General features: G+C 36.7%; 1 protein-coding gene across 3 annotated transcripts in view; it reads right to left on the reverse strand.

Annotated features, from left to right (window-relative positions):
- The window catches only part of PCCA (propionyl-CoA carboxylase subunit alpha), a 358193-nt gene that overhangs the window by 156719 nt on the left and 179987 nt on the right, over positions 1-21487 (reverse strand). For all 3 annotated transcript variants that reach the window (XM_082434636.1, XM_082434634.1, XM_082434635.1), the window contains exons 17-18: positions 12548-12658; positions 653-761 (exon numbers count right to left, since the gene is read on the reverse strand). In XM_082434636.1, the coding sequence (XP_082290762.1) occupies positions 653-761; positions 12548-12658 (220 nt within the window). The remainder of the gene's footprint in view (positions 1-652; positions 762-12547; positions 12659-21487) is intronic.

Consider the following 21487-nt stretch of genomic DNA (forward strand, 5'->3'; position numbering starts at 1 on the left):
AGCCATGAATATATAGCCTGAGACCCATTTAGTTTTCCTTCTACCTAATTCTTCAGGAGTAACCTGAGTTTCTGATCTGTGCTCTTCAGAGCTGCTCGGTCACCTGCCATCTTTTTTCTAATCTTTATTCTTCCTCTTGAGGAAAAGTAAAAAGAAAGGAAAAGGACTTGACGTAACACAATTTTATCAACTGCCTCTCTAGCAAGTAATGGACTATACTTGCTAAGTAGGATTAGTCTAGCAAGTGCACAGACATTCATAATAAATAATCCTGTCACTCAGAAGCATGAATGTCACAATGATTTTGTTTTTACTTGCCCTGGTATAAAGCATGTTTTCCCTTTTGCTCAGGTTATTAGGAAGCTAAAAGGTACACTTAGGGCTCACACATAACTAACTCAACCTGTTGTTAATTCTTTCTTATAGCTTATAAACAAGTTTCTTACATACATATTTTTAACTGTTCAGGTTATTTCCTAAAGTTTAGTACTATAACACTTCTCAAAACATTTTTCCAGATTAACAGAGTAAGAAAACAAAAGTAATAAATACAAATTACTTGAACAGATTTCCTAAAAGGTTTCAGAGTACTTTCTCCAATAATGTCCAAACTTTTCTGCTCATTTATTCTGTTTTAAATGATCTCACATACCTTGAATTTTCATCTTCTTGAAAACGATGTGCTCTTAATTGGGATGCCACAAACAAGGATGAAGCTATCGCCAATAACTGGTTTCTCTCATTCTCTGTTAACTGGTGTCCTGAGTGAAATCAATCGATCAGTCAATCAATCACACGCATAATGCTAACATCTATGCTTCTATATCACAGAATTATTAGTCATTCAAACAAGTATTTTATCAAGCATCTCTTATGGAGCTAGTATTGTACCAGACACTGGGCTGTGCCAGAGGGAAAGGAGGGAGCAAGATGGTTCAAATAAAACAAAGACCCCTGCTCACTGGAAGGTTATAGTCTAATTTGGGGAACAAGATATTAAACAGATGCACGGAACAAAACAATTGCAAATAAGAAAACTACTCACAGAGATCTCTAGGAAAAACTTAGGGCTCCTGATATCTGCTTCTCCTTATCACTCCCCACCCCAAATTTTACTTCTAAGGAGAGAGAGGATAAAATGAGGAAAAGGAGTGTTGCCGGTCAAGGACAGTGGCTGGGCCATGTTTTCTAATGTGAAGGACTAAAAGAAAATAAATACGTGATTCTCTTGCCTCTATACTTACAGTCAGGGTTTGAATCCCAGTCAATCAACCAAACAACCAATCGATTTCTCTCTCCCTCTTTAATTCACTCTTCTTACCGTAATACAGCTGGACCTGGGGGCAGTGGTCTAGCCTGACAAGCCCCGGGGAAGACTCCCTGGTCTGGCTGAGTGTGGTGCAGCGGGGAAATCTGCTCTATATGCATAATAATTCCTCAAGAAGTGTGTGAGTCAAGGCAGAACTGGATACTCCAGGGTCTGCCAGCTAACACATCCCCTGAGTGCTCTGTAATCTCGCCACAACTTCTAACACCATTTATTTACCACCACGCTATGTAGTACAGACAATAGAGTTTGTGAGATGGTGCAGGACAGGCACTTTGAGTGCTGGGTCATCAGCACCGAGACGCTACGTGTACAATTCAACAAAGAAAAAACGATCAGGTAGTTATTTAAGTTTATCGGAAAGAAATGAAGTAATTTCAACACTATGTCTTAAAAAATTATTCAGAACAGAAATAAGACTAAAAATATTCACAACTAGAATATAGAGACTTTCCAGATCGGCAGCACATTTTTCTACGGAGAGGCGTTCCATGCAAACGAAAGGTGCAGCGTTTCATGACGCTGAAGGGAAAGGAAAGCCCCAGTAACCCACTCTTTGAGACAAACTAGGAGCACCATGAACTCTACCACCAGTGTGGGACGCCTCGTTGGTCTGGGAATTCAGTGACAGAACCCTCAATGGCCTAAGAAACCACATTCCTACAGGCTTTGAAAAGTTCCTAATCATCCCCAACACTTAAGCAGTGATGGAAACATTCCATATGCTTCCATAATAAACTACCCTACATGAGGATTACAGAAATTTGGTCTCGGTCTTCTCAAAAACATACCATCTATACAAGAGCGGTTCTCAAAGTATGGCCTGGGGATTACTGGGAGTCCCCAAGAGCCCTCTGGGGGTTCTGCAAGGTCAAAACTATCTTCATAATAATGCTAAGATTTATTTGCTTTTTTCCCTCTCATTTTTTCAGGAGTATACTGTGGAGATTCCCTGATCCAAGAGATATGACGTGTGATGACATCACTACTCTGATGTCAACATATAATGGATTTACTATTGTTACTCTGAAAATGAATTAATAATTATTTTTAAAGTTCCTAAATTTTAATTTACAATATAGCAAGTATATAACCACAAAAGCTCTTTGCGGTATAAAGAGGAGCAGTGCTTCTCAAACCTCACTGTGCATCAGAATCGCCTGGATTAAAGCACAGATTCCCGAGCTCTACCTGCAGAGAATGACGGGTAGTAAGTCTGAGGTGGGACCCAGTAACTTGCATTTCCAAGAAGCTCCAGAGTGCTGCTGAAGCTACATTTCTACGGATCTCACTGTGAACAGAAGTGGTTTAGACTCATGTTTATCAAACTGTGAAATACAAACCACTTAGTAGTTCATGAAACCAGTTCAGTGGGTCAGACCAGCAAAACAAGTTAAGAGAGCACTTTGCTCATACTGTTTTTCACGAGTGTGTGTATCCTAAGTCATGCTGTAATATATATTTACTACAGTGGTTCACAAAGTTGTCACTTCTCTAGACACATCTGCACAACATGTATTGCCAACAGAAAAAAAGGCAAAACATTGGAATCCTTTAAACTGTAAGATGCTGAATCCGTGTTTCATTTGTCTAACGAATTATTAGATGTACTGACTCAGACAATATTAAGGAGAATCCCAAATAAAATCGAACATCATCACATCTCACAGGCAAACTGATACAATGCATGGCAACTTTAACCCTTTTACTGATACTGGAACAGATTCTCAAATTTTACCAATGGCTAATTCTCAGTAAATTTGTCTGATATAAGCATGCTAAAGACTTCTTGTCTTCTACAATTGAACTAAATTTGTTTCTACAATTTTTTAAAGAATCTCAGGTAATTGTAATAGGGAAGTACTGCAAATATCGTCTACTCTATATCCTCCATGCAGTGTGGGTGTCTCTTCTACTGCAATGTTGGACAGATCGCTATATATGACCTACAGAACCCCTACAATATAGGAAAATGAAAAGTTCTTACAAGGATTTCTAAATCATTAGCCAGTCACTTCTCATACTGAGTTAGACTGTTTCTTTGTGATTTCCACCCATCAATCTGACTTTTCTAACCTAAAGTAACACTGAATAATTCTATTCCCTCCTACACTTGTACATCACCAATCTAGACTGCAGTTACACCTCCTGAAACTCGTTAAATAAAAGAACTATTATATCCAGACCACTCCTGCAGTACTCTGGCCATGTCAGAAGAGGGGTATTCAGGTCCAAAAAGGCAATGCATCAGAGATTCTATCATAACCAAGGATATCTTATCCTTTATATTGTACTTTTTATATGTAGAGGCTTTGCAGTATGTTTTAATATATAGAAGCCAATTTTCCTCTTTTTTTTTTTTTTTTGCATAAAAAAGTTCTGTATATTTATTTTTCTTCCAACAATTTATATTGTTAATGCCCCAATTTACATCTTTTTTACATCCACTAACAAAATATTATAGCTACAGTTACTTTTAACACTGTTGTCTTTTAATCTATATGCTAGAGTTCAAAGTGATTTAAACATCATTGTTGCAATATTAGAGTATATTGAATTTGATTATATATTTCCTTTTAGAAGTAACTTTTATACTTCCATGTTTTCATGGTACTAATTATTGTCCTTTCATTTCAGATTGAATATATCCTTCTGGAATTTCTTGTCAGGGAGCTCTAGTTATGATCAATTCCAACAGCTTTGTTTGTCTGGGAGAGTCTTTATCTATTCATTTCTGAAAGTTAACTTTGCTGAGTAAAGTATTCCAGTTTGGGTTTTTTGTTTTTGTTTTCCTTTGGGTTCTTTGAATACGTCATTCCACTCTCCTGGACCAAAAGGTTTCTGCTGAGAAATCAATAAAATAGTCTTAACAGAATTCCCTTCTATGTGATGAGTCTTTTCTTTCTTGCTGCTTTCAAAATTCTTTGTCTTTGATGGTTGAGAGCTTGATTATAACATGTTAAGTTCTTTTTGGTTGAATCAGTTTGGTTAAGTTCTCTTTGGGGACATGTCTCTCCCTTATTTGGTAAGTTTTCAGTTATTATTTCTTTAAAGAAGTTTTTTGTCCCTTTCTGTCTCTCTTCTCCTTCTGGGACTCCCATAATGTGAATATTATTTTGTCTAATGGTGTCCCATAATTTGCATAGGCTTTCCTCACTGTTTTTCATTCTAATATTTTTTTTTCTCCTCTCTCTGGATAATATCAAGATATCTGTCTTCAAGTTCACAGATTCTCTTCTGCTCGTTTAAGCTTGTTGTTGAAACTCTCTATTGTATTTTTTCATTTCATTCATTGCATTAGTCAGCTCCAGAATTTGCTTCATTCTTTTTTTTTATGATTTAGCTCTCTTTTCTGAACTTGTTTTTTTCATGTATTGTTTTTCCAAGTTCACTGAGTTGTCTATCCCATTCCCTTGAATCTTATTGAGCTTCCTTAAAATAATCACTTTGAGGGTTTTTTTCTTTTTTTCTCTTAGGTAACTCACATATCACCATTTCCTTGGGGTTTCTAAGTAGGAAATGATTGCATTCCTTTTGTGGTGTCATGTTTCCTTGCTTTTTCATGTTTCTGATGATTTTGCATGGATATCTGTACATCTGAAGGAGTCACCTCTTCCAGCCTTTTCAGACCGGCTTCAGTGTGGACAGACTTTCACCTGAAGGTGGCTGGAAGGGTGCCAGCTGGGAAGGGTGTAGTGTCTTTGTCTCCCAGGAGCACACAACAGCATAATAGTCATGCATCTTCATCAGCTGAGGTCAACATCAGTGCAGACGCCAATTTTCCTCTTTACTTCTCATAATCTCCTTGGCTGTTCTTGGAAATCTATGATTACATATAAGCTTTTAAATCGCTTATGTAGTAAGCCTTGTGAATCTAACTGGAATTATATAAAATCTGTGTATTAATCTGGGAAAGACTGGCACTCATATATACTGAGTCCCCCCAAAAAATAACTGATTTTTTTCCCCCATGTTTTCAGATTGTGTTTCTTGTTCCTTGACAAGATTTTATAGTTGTCTCCATATAGGTTCTATGTCTTTCCTATTAAATTTTCTCTACAGTCTTACAAGATATTACAGTTAATAAGAAAAGGTTTGGTTTTCTCCATTTTCATTTCAAGCTAGATCTCACACACAAAAAGAGTCACTGACTTCGCATACTGTTCTTGTTGCATTCAGCCACCTTGCCAAATTTGCTCATTAAGTCTAGAAGTTTTTAGTAGGATCTTCTGGGTTTTCTAGAATATAATCATATCTGGAAAAAAAAAAAAGACTTTGTCTCTTCTTTTAAAAATATTTACACCAACTACTTCCTTTTTTTCCTTTTTTATCCTCAAACAATATTTAATAATAATGGTAATTTTATAGTAGACCTCATTTTGTTCCTGATTTTAAGGGAAATGATTTTAGCATTTCATCATGCAAAATGAAGCTTTTTATTAGCTTTCAGTAAGTAGCCTTTCAATCAAATTTAATCAGTTTACTTTTTGTTTTATTAGAAATGGGTTATTAGAAAAGAGTTTCATTAGAAATGGCTACTGAATTTTTATCAAATACCTTTCTAACATCTATTTTTTTTATAAGCCATCAGGAGTTTTGATTTTATTTTAACTGCAATGGATACCCATTAACAGAGATAGGGTTTTTTTTTTTAAACTTTGAGGTATAATGTGTATATAATAAATGCATCCATTTTAAGTGTACAGTTCAGTGAATTCTGACAAATGTATATGCCCACATAAACACCACAATCTATACAGAATTTTCCATCACCCTAAAATATTCCCTTGCACCTCTTCCCAGTCAACATCCCTGTCTCTGCTTTCCCTCTGTGGCCCCAGGTTACTAGATTCTTTTCTAGTTTCATAAAAATGGAGAAACATTTCATAATGTTTCTGGGATTCATCCATGCTGTTGGATGACTCAGTAGTCTGTTCCATGTTAATGCTGAGTAGTACTCCCCAGCATGGGTATACCGCCATTTGTTTAGCCATTCACTCACTGAGGGCTTCCAAAGTAAGGGAGAAGGTTTGATTTGGTTCTAAAAGTTAACCTTAGCTGCTGAATGAAGAATAAATTGGAATGTGCAATGGCAGCAGTAAGGAAGCCAATGAAGAGGCTCTTCTGAGTCCAGGCAAAAGTACAGCAGCCCAGGCTAGCTTGGTGTTGAGTCAGTCACTCTTACATTCAATTTCTGCTCTAGGCGAATAAGCTGAGGCGAGCGCACTTCATTTATGTTTCTGAGCAGGTTCTCACCTGTAAAACGCTGCAGAGTTGCTAGGAGGGGAGCTGAGAATGCACGCTGCCTGCTAACTCACTGGAATGTAAGTCCCGTGAGGGCAGCAAGTTCTTTTGCTGACTGATAAATCCTAAGCATCTAGGAGTTTGGGACCTAAATGAGTGTATTTAAATTCTTCCTGTCCTTTTGTCAAATGTGAAAGTAAACTAAGAGAGCTGTACAATTCGACACCTGTTTTTCACCTCTCTGCCAACCCTGGTTGGGAAGATTCACAGGCATGACTCTGGGCGTCTGTAGGAGGCAGAAGAGGTTGAGAACCTCCAGCCTTGCACATACAACAGATGCAGCCAAAAGCGCTCTCGCAGCTGAGGTCTTCAACAGGTGAAGGTCTAAGGTTTCTCAAACCCACCTCTTGACCTTGAGAGCATTAAAGCTTAAAACCCCTTCTGCAATGTCATAGAGTCAGGGAGCAGGGGATCTCTGGTGAAGACATGGCTGGAAAAAGGTGCGTCTCTTGGTTTTAGAAAGCCTTTGGCTTTTTAAAAATAATTTCACCTCTAGAGCTTAAACTACTGCCTTTGATGTAGTGGGTTCAGCAAATATTTGCAACTGAAAGGAGAAAAACTTCTTCCTCACAATTAACGCTCACCTTCTTAACCTTTCGGGGGGATAATTTCAAACAAAGCCCAAAGCCCTAAACGATGTCTATGGTCTCCACTCCAGTGGTTACTGGAGGTCAACCCCCTGTGGCAGCACCTCTGTGACGTGCCTCTGTAAACCTCATGCTATTACCCACCCTCCTTTGCATGACCCAGTTTCTAAGAAGCCAGATCTGTGTTCTCCTAAGTGGTTTTAGTCCTACTGTCTATTTTTAATACTCATTTGGTGGTTCCTTTTAAGTCTAGTGTAGTATGAAACATTTTTGATAGGTGTCCTGATACTGATCCGTGCATGCTCTCTCTTTGTGGGATGCAGCTTTGTTGACCATTGGCTTCATGGGTAGGGTAATCTGGTGGGATCATTTTGTTGGGGGAATCTTTGGGTAATCTCTCTAAGGGCTGCTTAGATTTCTCAGAGAAAGATATTCTACTATTGTGCCTGTGCCTGTCTGCCTGCCAGCACTCTGGGAACCAAGTGGAGAACAGGGCTGGGAGCAGCAGGTGTCACCACATTATGTCCATATTCACTTGATCCTCTGCCAACTCTGCCTGGTGTCAGTCAGTACAAAGACTGTTTTGTTCTCTACAGGGAAGAACCTCCAAGCTTTTGCCTGGGTGAAGGAGACAGTGTCACCCTGCTTTGAAGAATGAAGGAGGTGATATGGAGAAAATCTTCCAGAGATTTTAGACCAATATTCCCTCCTTTGGGAGTTTTCCAAGTTACTGGAACTAATAATTACTGAGACTTCTGAAGGGTTCCACAGTGACAAGGAGCTACTTCTCAGTTTTTCATATTGTCAGCTTAGGATTCAACATTTTTAGGTTGCTAAGTCAGTTAAGAATCACCCTTCAGCTTTACATTTTCTAAAATCATCTCTCTTTTTTCCTTGCGGGCTTGTGTCTTTAAAAAAGGGGGTATTGGGATGAGGAAAAAGGTGTATATTTAAGCTATCATCTTAACCACAAATTGGTTAAAGTATTTTCTTCAGTAATTTCCTCAAAATGGGTATATGTGATGGTACATCTCTGAACTTTTATTTTAAAATCTCTCTTTTCACATTGACACATGAGGGATATCTTAGTTGGGTATAGTACTCTTGGAACAAGTTCTTTCCTATGGAACAGATACTCAGTTTAAGGTTCTCTAATCTCCAGTTTATAGAGCCTGAAGATGATTTCATTCTACATTCTTTGCATATAGCTTTTTTCTCCCTAGAAGCTTTAAAAAGTTTTTTGTTCTTGATATGCCTAGAATAGTTACTCTTTTTCATTAATCCTGTCTGAAACTCAGTGAGTCTTTCCAACAACATCTCAAGTCTTTCTTAAGAACAGTTGAAAAAAAAAAAAAACTCCCTTATTATTTATTTTAAAATTAACCTTTCCTTGTCGATTTTATTTCATGCAACTCTTACTATTTACACATACAATCTCTTGGCACTTCTCTCTACATCTCTCATCATTTCGCACATTTCATTCTCTCTACCTTTCTGCTACATATTTTGAGATACTTCTTCCATGTATTTTTTTGGGGTCACTGTAATTTTGTTCTTAGCAGTCCTTTCACTTTGCTGAAATGTTTCATATCTAAAACTCACAGTTTTTTGTACTCCTCTAATACCTTTAAGTGTTCTCACAATTTTTCAGTCAGTGCAGTCATCTGCCTCCCATACCTGCAGGTCTAAAACTGAGTACTTCCTGTCTTCAGGGATTCTTCTAGGTCTCCCTCCCTAGATAGGTAATCTTCTTCCTTTGTATGCAAATGACTCTGTTTGCTCCCAATAGTCAGGTCAAAGTATAGGCAGTGGTTTGCTGGTAAATGTTTAATAACCAACTGGGGTGTGAAGGAAGAAGTGCGGTAGTGTGCAGCATTTGCCAATTTCCTTACTGTAAGTACTTTCTCCAAGGCTGATTTCAAACCACCAACATCACATCAAAGAAGATGGATTAGGAAGAGATACACACAGTGGCTCTCCTGAGGCAGTATGACAACCCCTGCACCTACGGAAGAGAGTCCTTGGAGAGGTGTTTCAATAGTGTACACTACCTCATCCTTGAAGCCATCCTTGATTCCCCAAATTGCAACTAGTTTCTTTTTTCTCCACTCCAAGACACTCTGCTTATATCTTTTTCACCTTAGCACCTCTTTTATTCTGTCCTGTAGTGTAGTTAGTTCTTTACATGTTTATTTCCCTAATGATATAACCACTTTAAGGACAGGGAAAATATATTATTTCTCTTTCATTTTCTTCTAGAGAAGAAATTATTTGTTGAATGATTTTAATGACTGAATTTTTAAAGGCAACACTTCAGTCACATATTCACCACTTTTAAAGGTACAGAAATACGTGACTAAATTCAAAGGGAAAAAATAAAGAGAAGTGTAATTAATAGTAGACTTCTTGTGCTAAATCAAAGTTGTCTAAACATTCTGCAACGAAGAGAAAGATAATTCTAATGATTTCTTTTGATGGGGCTGGTGGTTCAAGTGTAGCAAGGCAGCAGAGAAGTAAGTCCAAAATGTCCATTCTAGGCTAACTGAAATTATACTTCTTAAAATATCTTCTTCTTCAATTTTCCCTTTATTTCAAAATCAAAATATCTACTTCTCCATTTTCCATTTATTTTTCAGAATCAAAGGAAAATACCCTTTTCAACATCAGCATCTAATAAGTTGACATGAAGAACAAATTCTTGTGTATTCTATTTTTAAATTTTAGACACAATCGTTTCAAAGTTCAGTCTAAGAGACTTTAGTAACACTGTCCTAGTCTACAAATAAACTTGGGATAATATACATATATAATAAAAGAGTTTAATGCAGTCATAAAAACAGGCACTTGCCTATGAATAGTGTCTAGGATAGCTGGACAGATGGGAAGCAGATGGGTAATCCCAAAGGGGCAAAATGACTCAGCCTCAAACATATGGATAAGATCCTGGATTAACTTCAGTTGCCACTTCCTGCTGTCTCTTTCAGGCACATATATCAAACAATTAAAGATGATACAGTTTAATATATCTAAGACCTGCTCTGGGGAAAAATCGGGAAGGAGAAATACAGTAATCTGAAGAAGAAGAACAAGAGGTAGTAGCCATTCAGAGAAGAAAGAACTGACATGAAAATAATATGAAGGAATAAAATAAACAGTAGACATTAAGAATGGCAAATATAGGTGTGTACTTTTAAACTGTCATATCGTACATATTGAACAGACAATATGACACATACAGCATACTCTGAAAACTTCTGTGGTTTATGAATTTGAATCCTAGCACAACTGAATGAGTACTGAAACAGAAGTTGAAACCACTAAGTTAAACACTAAGTTTAATTTGTGGCTTTATTATATTACTGGTCACTTAGCCTTATCAGTCTTTCTGGGCTTTGGTTTCCTCACATGTAAAATGAAGGATGAGATTAAAAATTGCTAAAGGCCTTCTAACAACTTATAACAATTTAAAAATTGTTATGCATAAGAAACAGAATTATGGTGTCTGTGCTGATAATTGCCTGCCAAAAAAGAAATGTAATACATTAAGTTTATTACAGTAAACTGCAATATTCGGTTTTAAGAAAATTTCTGAGTTCTCTTGAGAATTTGGAACATTTTCAATTGCTGCTAAATGTATAGCACATAGTACCCAACTCCAATTAGAAATTTAAAATGCTCCATTTTCTTTTCCATGGTAATGGGATATAATACCAAATATGTATAAACACATGTATAAATGTGTGTATGTATATATAAATACCCATGCACACATACAATATGTGTGTTCTAAAGGTTCCCTTAAGTTTTGACCTGTTGTCTCCTTCTGCCTACTGTTTCATGTAAGCCAGGCAGACACAAAAGCACATGGAAATCTGAGTCCACTTCACAACTGACAATAACTTTTAATTAAAACTTTGGAAAGGACAAGAAGCCGAAATGTTAGGATCAAAATAAAACCAATTTGTAATCTGGACACATGTACAGTTAAGTAAAAATAGTCAAGGTAATACCTTCTCACCCATACTATGAACAAGATTCTTTTCCCTTACTAAAACCCATTGAATTGTACACTTTTAATTGTATGGTATGTGACTCATATCTCAGTAAAGCCATGATAAAAATAAAAAGAATCATCTAAATCAAAAAAAAAAAAAAGATTCTTTTCCTTAATTCAACAAATATTTATTTAATGTCTGTTTTAGTTGCTAGTGATACAATAAAAAGCAATAACATTAAGTGGTTCCTGGCTTCATGAAACCAACAGATATTAACGAAATAATCACACAAGAACAAAAGTGCAATCATGTTAAGGTTGTAATTTATATTTTTAAAAATTCAAAAGTTCAGGAAAAAGAACCTGATGATTCATTAGTCTCTGTTTTAAGTTTGTAAATAAAAATAAAACACGTTCTTTATTTTTCTTGGTACTAAAGATAAAGCCCTGTAACACTAAAGTTGTGAAAGAACAATCAAATCAGTAATCTCCAGTTACTCTTATGAAAACTCTGTATTATAAATTCTGATGTAATAAGTTGCTTTGTAAATGTATTCAATGAAGCTGACCTGAATCTATATACGGCTCCTAAAATGAAGGAGTCGTTTTATATACTAAAACACTTTAAATGGATATAAAGAACACTTAAAATTTGTGAGAGAAGACCTAATCTTCACATGTCCCCAAGTTCATTAGAAACATATGTAGAGCCTTTCACGTGAGTAACATTTCTGGTTAAGTCTCATGTTAAGTCCTGTCAGTGTCTTAATACCACGTTAACCATGTTTTCAATGCTCACTCAAGGGTTTTCTCTGTCTCTCACTTAATGAGCCATTTTTCTACTACCTGGAAACACTCACTGATAACTTTGCAGTGCTAAGTTTCACAGTCCACTCACTAATTTATTCAAAACTCATGTTTCAGAATAAAGCCGTCATCTTCTTAGACATCCCCATTTTCATTAATAGGAATAGCACCTAGTAGTCTGAAATTTTCCATGCTAATTTTCATAAAGATACAGTTTTAATATTAAAGAAGAGTTCCTGTATATACTTCTATCAGCGAGGAATACAAACCTGTATTGACTTTCAGAAACACAACATTCCATATACTAGCTGAATTTCTCACTCAACAAAATTACAGATTATTACACATTCATGAGTCACTCATGAATACTCAAAATCATGAATGTCTGTAGTCTAGGATACTCTAAGTATATCAATAAATCAAGTACAATATAGGCCCAAGGCCCTAATTTCAGAATAAAGTATATACTGTAATAAAGTATAAAAAATAATAACTTTAATACACTAAAATACTTCAATATATACAAACCTTTAAAGCCATCAGGATACACATCAGAAAGAAATTTAGTGTTGATGTCTCCTTTCACAAAGCGTGAGTTGATTATCACCTCTCGAAGTAATGCAATATTATGTGTAACACCTAAAAATAAAATGATAACAGGCTGAATTAAAAACAATGAGTCTGTTAAAAATCTAATTCCTATTATCTGGAGAAATTTATCATCAGTGTCCTATGGCCTAGCAAAAAACCATGCAAGATTACTTACCTCCTTGATTTCAACTGACAACAAAAATGTCTGAACTTGAGGCAGCAATAAAACTGTGAATGCAAATTTTAGAAATTCAATGGAGAAATCAATGTCTTTTCAATAAATGTTAGAACTACTAGATACACATTTGGGAAAAACAGAAAATGAACCTCAACCCTAACTCACAGCATACATAAAAATTGACTCAAACTGGGCCACAAACCTAAAACTATAAGACTTATAGAAGGAAATCAAGAGAAAAATCTGTTACCTTGAGGTAGGGAACAGATTCTTAGATAGTACAAAACCCACGAACCATGAAAAGAGTATCAACAAATTATACTCCATCAAAATTTAACAGTCTGCTCTTCAAAGGATGTAATAAAGAAAATGAAATGGTAAGCCACAGAGAAAATATTCACAACACAAAATAAAGAACTTGTATCTGGTATATATAAAGAATGCTAACAATATAATAATAAGATGACAAGCAAACCAGGTGAAAAAAGATCGGCAAAAGATCTTAGGAGACATTTCACAAAATATATGCAAATGGCCAGTAAGCACAGGAAAAGATGTTCAACATCACTGTCAAAGAAATACAATGAGATATACCCAAACACCAATTTAAGTGGTTAAAGGTTAAAAGACAGATAATACTAAGTGTCGGCAAGAATGCGGAACAAGTGGAACTGTCACCACCTGTGTGGGTGACAGGGAATAAATTGGTACATTTTACAGTTTACTTCCACTTTGGACTGTCTGGCAGTTTCTTTAAAAGTTAAACATATACTCACCATATGATTCAGACAATTCACTCCTAAGTATTTACCCAAGTTAAAATAAAAGCATATGCCTATACAAACACTGACACACAGAGGTTAACAGCTTTATGTGCAAAGTCAAAAACTGGAAACAATCTAAATGTCCATCAACAGTGAATGGATTAACAAAATGTGGTTTGTCCATATAATGGAAATCTACTCAGCAATAAAAGGAAGTGAGTCCCCCAATACACACAACAAGGATGAATCTCAAAATATTACGCTGAATTAAAGAAGCAAGACCAGAAGCAATGCATACTGAATGCAACCTACAGAAAGCGGATCATGTGGTTGCATTAGGACAGGGTTGGAGAGAGGGTGGAGAGGCAAAGGCCATGAGGAAACTTTGGGAGATGACAAAAATGGTCAGTATTTTGATTGTGGTGATGGTTTCACAGGTGTATACATACATATGTCAAAACTCATCAAATTGAATACTTTAAATATGAGAAGTTTATTATATGTCAAGTATACTTCAAAATAAGTAGAGAAGGAGAAGGAGGGCTGGGGCGGGGGGCGGTGGGACAGGAGGGGAGGAGGGAAAGGGAGAGGACAAAGAGGACGAGAAGAAGAAAAAAGCCTGTGATCAAGTAGGAAAAACTGAGCCTAGTACACAATGACTATTCCAAAGTAAAGTTTAAATAAGTAACTACCACAAGAGGGATATGAATGGTATGAGGAGGATTCTGTGATATAGAAAGACTTTATGAAGGAAGTAGATTACAAAGATATTAAATAGGAGTAAAAGGTAAAGCGAAGAGGCACCTCAAAACCAGGGAAAGCAGGAATTAGAGTAGGTGTCCACTGGAAGGGTGACTGGAGCATAAGAGAGCTGAAGTTGAAGTAAACAGAGAGGTTTGCTAATTCCTTCCAATTCTTTAACCCACTCTTGCATAGTTCTAACTTGTACCACTATACTTCGTAACAAACCTAGAAAGCCTGATTCTGTTCTTGCTTGTTCTTGATCTGATTCAAGTCTTACAGAATCCTCACTTATACAAGAATGATTACAAAGTAAGCAAAGAATCACTCAGGTTCAAGCACCTCATCTACCTCTCACCTTGAGTAAGCTATTTAAACTCCCGAAGTTTTAGTTTCCTCATTTGTGAAATGGTGACAATAATAGTCTAGTTAGTATGATTGTCATGAGGTACAAATGAAATAATGTTTAACACAATGCCAAGCACTCAAATAGGTGCATTACTATTACTGTGCTCATTATTATCCTTTTATATGAGAATAAATATAGAGCAGAAGACAACATGTAATAAACAAACATCAGACAGAAGCTGTACAGCATCCTAAGCCTCAGCACTGACCTACCTACCTAACCTCTAGTTAATATTCTGTAAGAATGCAGCTCCACAAATTTAAGCTTATCGCTATTTCCATCTGGAGGGGGTATCCATCCTATAAGGCAAGGAAGGATCAGCGAACTATGGCTTGCGGGTCAAATCGTAAATAAGGTTTTATTGAAACCCAGCAGTGTCTATATACGGTTGTCTTCATGCTAAACAGTAGAGCCCAGTAGTTGCAACAGAGACCATGTGACCCACAAAGTCTAAGATATTTATTCTCTGGCCCTTTACCAAAAGTTTGCCCACATCTGCTGCGAAGTTTTAACAACGTTGATGTTCTGAGCAGATTAATCTCTCTCTCTCTCTCAACATTTTCTCCACACCTACTACTCATGCAAGAGTTAGATATCACAGGAAGGAACAAGAAAGCAAACAGTATGGTACATGCTTTGGGGGAACTTTCAGTAACCAGTTATAGAATATTACAAGGCAAAAGGAGACAAAAATAAGAAAACTGTGATCCAGAGAGACTGAATCGTTCATCTTATGTTTAGTACAATATAAGTTACAACAGTAATATATGTAAAAAGAACATTGTTTTAAACAGAAGTATATTGTGACAGACTGCAGGTTTCCTCTAAAATTTGCTTTTTATTTTTTCCACAATAGAATCTTAGCTGAACAAAAGACCACCCAGACGCAGACTCCATTTCCCCATCTATCTTATAGCTAGACATGGCAAACCAATTCCTAGACAAGAGACTACAGTTAAAGTGATGTATCTGACTCCAGCCTCACTTACATGAAAAAAAGAACTGCCAGAACTTCCTTTCCTTCCCTTTTCCTAAGGGCTTCCTGATACAGCAGGAACTCAGCTTTGGCAACGCGGATGAAGAGGAGCAACAGGGTCAGTGTGCGGATGAGCAGAGGGGGGAAGAGACAGATGTGTGTGTATCTCCTGAAATGACCACAGGAAACTAACTTGCCCCATCAGCACAGACCAGCCAGATTGTTAAGGGAGAAGTGAATAAATTTCTATCTTATTTATACCACTGGATTTAAGAATCTTTGTTACAGCAGGTTACCCTGTGCCCTAATGTGTACATATGGGAGAGAAGGTCATACTTTTTGATATGACTTCCTATCTCTGAGCCAACAAATGTTAACAACTTAATACAGCCTTCCAGGCATTTTTCTATGCATCCCTTTGTACTAGACCATACCAACAACCATATGAAAAATTCTTAGCATCTCTCTTCCTGACTCAGAAGACATTACGTGTCTAAAATTTTATAAAATCCAATTTTCAATCTATTCAAACTACTTCAAAACATTTAGAGAAAGTTCCAAAATTCAAATTTTAATGCTATTCCTTTAGCTACACAAATATTCCATGGGAGAAGTTATCCTAGACAATGATCTAATAAATATCTTTCCCAGCACATGCCCAGGAGAAACGCATAGTTATCCCAACCGTGCGTTGTGGATAACGACTTGGCCCATATTCAATAACTAACGTTTTGAAGGACTTTTGTAATTATGTACATTTCTATGAGGAATTACTGAAAGGTATAAAAACTTCTGATTGCATCAATATATCCAACAAATCATTGCAAAAAGTTGACATTTACCTATATTATAGGTGATATTTTGATAGACAAAAATGAAGAGCAATTAATTAAAAGCAAAGTGTTAGGATGCTTAGAAAGACAAACTAGGTAGGCAAGAATTTAAATAGAATATTCCTTAAAAAGAGTTCAGGCTATAAAAGGGAAATGAATCCCTCTGTCACATGTTTTACAAACAGACAAAACTAAACCACTTTAGAAGAAGAAAAGAGTTACAACTTGCCAGAGAGATTTATATGCATAGTAAATGACAGATGTGGTGTTCCAAGAAGAGGAACGTATTTGTGACTTACACAAACTTTCCTGGCTGGGAAAGAAAATAGAGAAAGATGCAGAAGGACACAAAGATGGGTAATATTAGGGAGGAACTTAAAGTATCTAAGACCTTTCATTGTGGTAAAAAGTAAGTGGATACCACCAGGTATTTCTATGAAGAGGATTGAAAGAAGGACACCATGGCCAAAGCGTATGAGCAAAGAGAACGGTGCACCGCAAAAGTCAAACAGGGGCATTCAGGGTCTGACAGCCATGCAAAGATTTCACTTTACCTTGAGAGCACCCAGAGTGGTTGAAATAGGGTAGACATGACCAGATCTGTGCACTCCAGGAATCTCTGGCTGCTACCGCAAAAGGGACTGGGAAGAGTCAAGACCGAAGATGGGAAAAAGCAAGCTGACAATTGCAGGAGACATGCTGAAAACTGGTCAGGCCTCAGACCACAGCTAGGGAGTGGACAACACAGAAGGAGAAAAGCAGCCAGAGTTGAAAGATATTTGGGAGGCAGACAGGGCTTGGTGATTCAGTGGACGTAAGGATGGGGGAGGTGAGTCAAGGGCCAACATCCAAACTTCTGGCTCTGCAACATCATAGAAGATGGTATTTACAGAAAAGGAATAGGTTGAAAGGAAAAAACCTGATGCATCTTTTGCAAGTTAAATTAGAGATGCCTGAGAGATGAGATTGATAATGTCTAAACGATCAGAGTTCAGACTAGCACGCAGATTAGAATGTGTATACATCAGAATATAGAGGTCACGGAGGTGGGCAATCACATGAAGGAGTCCAGAACAGAAAGTGAAACACAGAAATGCAAGACAAATCCAGCAATGTGTGAATTATCTGCATATAGTAACTGAAGTTCTGGAAAACATAAGATCCTAAAGGAGGGACTGGACAGGATGAATGTTAGAAGATCAAGGTGCTGCTATAATTTTATTTCCAAAATACAATGTTCTTATGTACAAATTAACGATTCAGAATGTTTCAATTTATAAGCTTTTTTGCGTAAACAGTAAATAACTTAGAAAGACGACACTCTAATCCTCAGGATTTCTGTCCTTTCTTCCTCCAGTTAAATAAAAATAATACTGTTCACTTTACATGCACCATATTCTGTATTTAAACTCTACTGGCTTTCCTGTTACAGCCTAACGCTGGTATAAATTGCCTTGCTCTCTGTGTGGCCAAAGCCAGAATAGTTGGCGTCGGACTCTGTCTTCAGTAAAATACAACATAACTTTCAGAAATAGTTAATGATAATTTGAACAAAAATAAGATTATTTTCTGATGCCAGTGATCAATTCATGACCATGACATCCAAAAAATTTAAATGCATGCAGTTTTACAGGATAAATGATGTTCTACTTTAATTCCATATTCAAAGTTGAAAAAGAGGTGATTTTAGAAAATGTAACTCAAAAGAATCATAAGCAAATATTAATTTACATTTTGGACATCAAAGAACAGAGATGTTCAAGCACACAAACGAAGCATGGACTTTTAAAAATCTTTCTACTGCAATAGTAAATACAGCATGAAAATACAGACTTTTACCTTGCTAAATAGTGTTTCAGGAATAAAATTAATACACAAGAGCATTTTCCCTTTAACGTTCTCTGAGTAAAATATTACATATTACTATGCAATGTTATATATTACTAGTCATTATCTATTATTCTTTCCTAAGGACCGTAAGGTAAAACAATGGCTAATGGCAGACAACCAAAATCTAGATCCCTCAACTGACTGCTCCAAAAACTACTGTAAATTAATTAATTCTAAAGCCAAATAAGGGAATAATCAAAAATTATTTTATATCTAAAAGCTCCAAAGATCAGAAAAATGATAAAATGCATTGAACTGTTAAAAGATATCCTACATATCTGAAAGTTACCATTTTGTATTTAGTTTACTTTCCATGTTTCAGTTAAGACAACGCTATTATATAAATTGATCTTGTTCAAACAATAAGCAGATAGCAGAGGTACTCTCAGGCTTAGTTTGTAACTTTTACAATATTATTAATCACATACTCCTAAAAACTATGACTCTGAGATCTGGACTGGGAATTGAGGATGACCTCTGCCAAAGTTCACGAGGTCCCATCTGTACGGGAAATCACGACCAGGCCACAGAAGAGAGGACCCCTAGGGGCGGCTTTCTCCTGACTACCTGCCGCTTCCAAAACACTGGCCAGACATTAGCTGCACACACTGCCAGGATCAAACAGAGGCCAAAAGCCACCGCGCGTTTCATGGGGACTCCGAAATTAACTTTGACCAAATTACATTTTTGCTCTAAAGAATCTTTATCTTAACAAAAGCTCACCATCAGCTCGGGAAAAAAGAAAAAATCATTTGAACAACTAAACAGTTATCAAACTAAACAGTAAACTGTCCACTTTCTGTTCTTCATAAAACAACTTTTTAACCCCTCTATCCTTTAGAATTAGTCAGATGAATGATATTTAAGTACAAATCACAAATGCCTCTCTGTTTTTATTCCTTGAATGTTAGCTTTGGGAGGAGGGAAGCACGTGGCTCCTCTTCACTTATTTTTTAAAACTTTTCATTTTGGAGTATTTTCAGAATTACAGAAAATTCACAAAAACAGTACAAAGAGTTACTGTATGTCCTTTACCCAGATTCTCCAAATGTTAATATCTGACCACATTGCTTTGCTTTGTCATTGTCTCTTTCTCTCTCTTTTTATGTATACACACACACAATTTTTTTTCTTAAATATTTGAGGGTAAGTTGCAGATAAGATGCACTTTACCTCTAAATACTTCAGTGTACATTTCCTAAAACCAAGCTGAGTCTCTTCTGTAATCGCAGTACAATGACCAGATCAAAAAATTAACACTGATAGTAGTATCATTATCTAGTCTACAGACCTTATTCAAATTTCACCAGTTGTCCTATTTATGACCTTTACTACAAAAGGAAAACTTTTTTTCTGGTCCAGGAACTAATCCAGGATCACACGTTGCATTTAGTTGTCATGTGTCCTTAGTTTCCTTTGATGTAGATAAGTTGATCCATTTTTTTGTTTTTTGACCTTGACATTTTGAAGAGTACAACCCATTTATATTGTACACTTTCTTTCAGTTTGGTTTGCCTGTTTCCTCGTGATTATATTCATGTTACACATTTTTTGGCAAGAATATCACAGAAAGAATGTGTACTTTTCAGTGCATCCTATCAAGAGGTGCATGATATTGATTTGTCCCATTACCAGTGATATTAATTTTAATCATTTGGGTAGGTTGCTAGGTTTCTCCATTTTAAAGGTACTATTTGTCCCATTGTAATTAATTAGTTATCACCTGAGGCGATATTATGAAACTAAGCAAATACCTGTCTCTCATCATAACTTTCATCCACTAATTTTAGCATCAATCATTGATGATTCTTACCCAAACAATTTGGTGTTTGCCAAGTACTGATTTTTCTACACTTGTTAGTTTAAAATCTACTGTAAGGAAGAGCTGTGAGCTCCACCCTCATGTATCTTTCTTACCTATCTGTATCAGTATAAATTCATGGACTTATATTTTATTTCATGGGTTTTAATCTATTGCTAGCATTATTCATTTTGTTGCTGAGGTTTTTCCCAGATTGGCCAGCAGAAGCCCCTGAAAGCTGGTTCCTGTGTCTTTTTGACACATCACCATTGTTTGAACACTTGATTACGTTCTTGTATAAGATCTTTCAGGCTCACCTTATACTCTTCCTGAAAGGAGCCGTTCTGTCCAGGAGTGCAGGTTCCATTTATGGGGGGTGGTACTGAGAAAACCAGACCTGGGCGCTTGGTGTGCTCCTCGCTCTGGGTGTCAGTGCTGCCGTGACCTCTCAGCAGGACAGCAGTTCTCAATCATCTGGCATGACTGTCCCCTCAGGGGACATACGGCAATGTCTGGAAGTATGTGGTTGTCACAACTGAGGCGAGGCTGCTGTCATTTAGTGGGTAGAGGCCAAGGGTGTTGCTAAACACCCTACAATGCACAGGACAGGACAGCGCTCCCCACAGCAAAGGTGTGTCTACCCCAGACGTCAATGGTGCTGCAGTTGAGAAATCCTGAGCTAGAGGGCATGTGTATGTGTGTACACACACACAATTACAAATGTGGTAACATATAGTTATATATTTATCTTTCAATCTAGGTTAAGCAGTATGAATTCACACTGAACTTCCAATTCAACACCATGGGGTTCATTCCACACTTTTCCATTCCCATATCTGTAACTCCTTTCTCTGACAGTGAGAAACTTGGCTCTTCTTATCCACCATACATGTGTTTATTTCCTCAGTCCCAGAATACACATAAACTGGTTTCAGAACTGCTAACCGATGAACCAGGAAAAACAAACCTACTAACTAGAGTTTAATATTTGTTTATACATATTTTATCTCTGCCTTGAGGGTATCCAGTAAAAATACTATTAAAAGTTATTTAGATTAGCTTTTTTTGTCCCCCCTCCTTCAGCATGATTGTATTAGTCATACAGTCCTGTCCATTTGTTTGTATTCCATTTTGAGTTTTTTCCACTGGAACATTAATGATTTTATTTATTTATTTTTAAATATTAAAATGGATCCAGAAGTCAGAAATATACAAAAATGTATAATCAAAGAAGTCTTTCTCTTTCTTCCCATGTACTGTTTCCCATCCCCCAATCATTTCCACC

Source organism: Balaenoptera physalus (genome assembly GCF_965194825.1).
Source record: "Balaenoptera physalus genome assembly, chromosome: 18".
Classification (NCBI taxonomy): domain Eukaryota; kingdom Metazoa; phylum Chordata; class Mammalia; order Artiodactyla; family Balaenopteridae; genus Balaenoptera; species Balaenoptera physalus.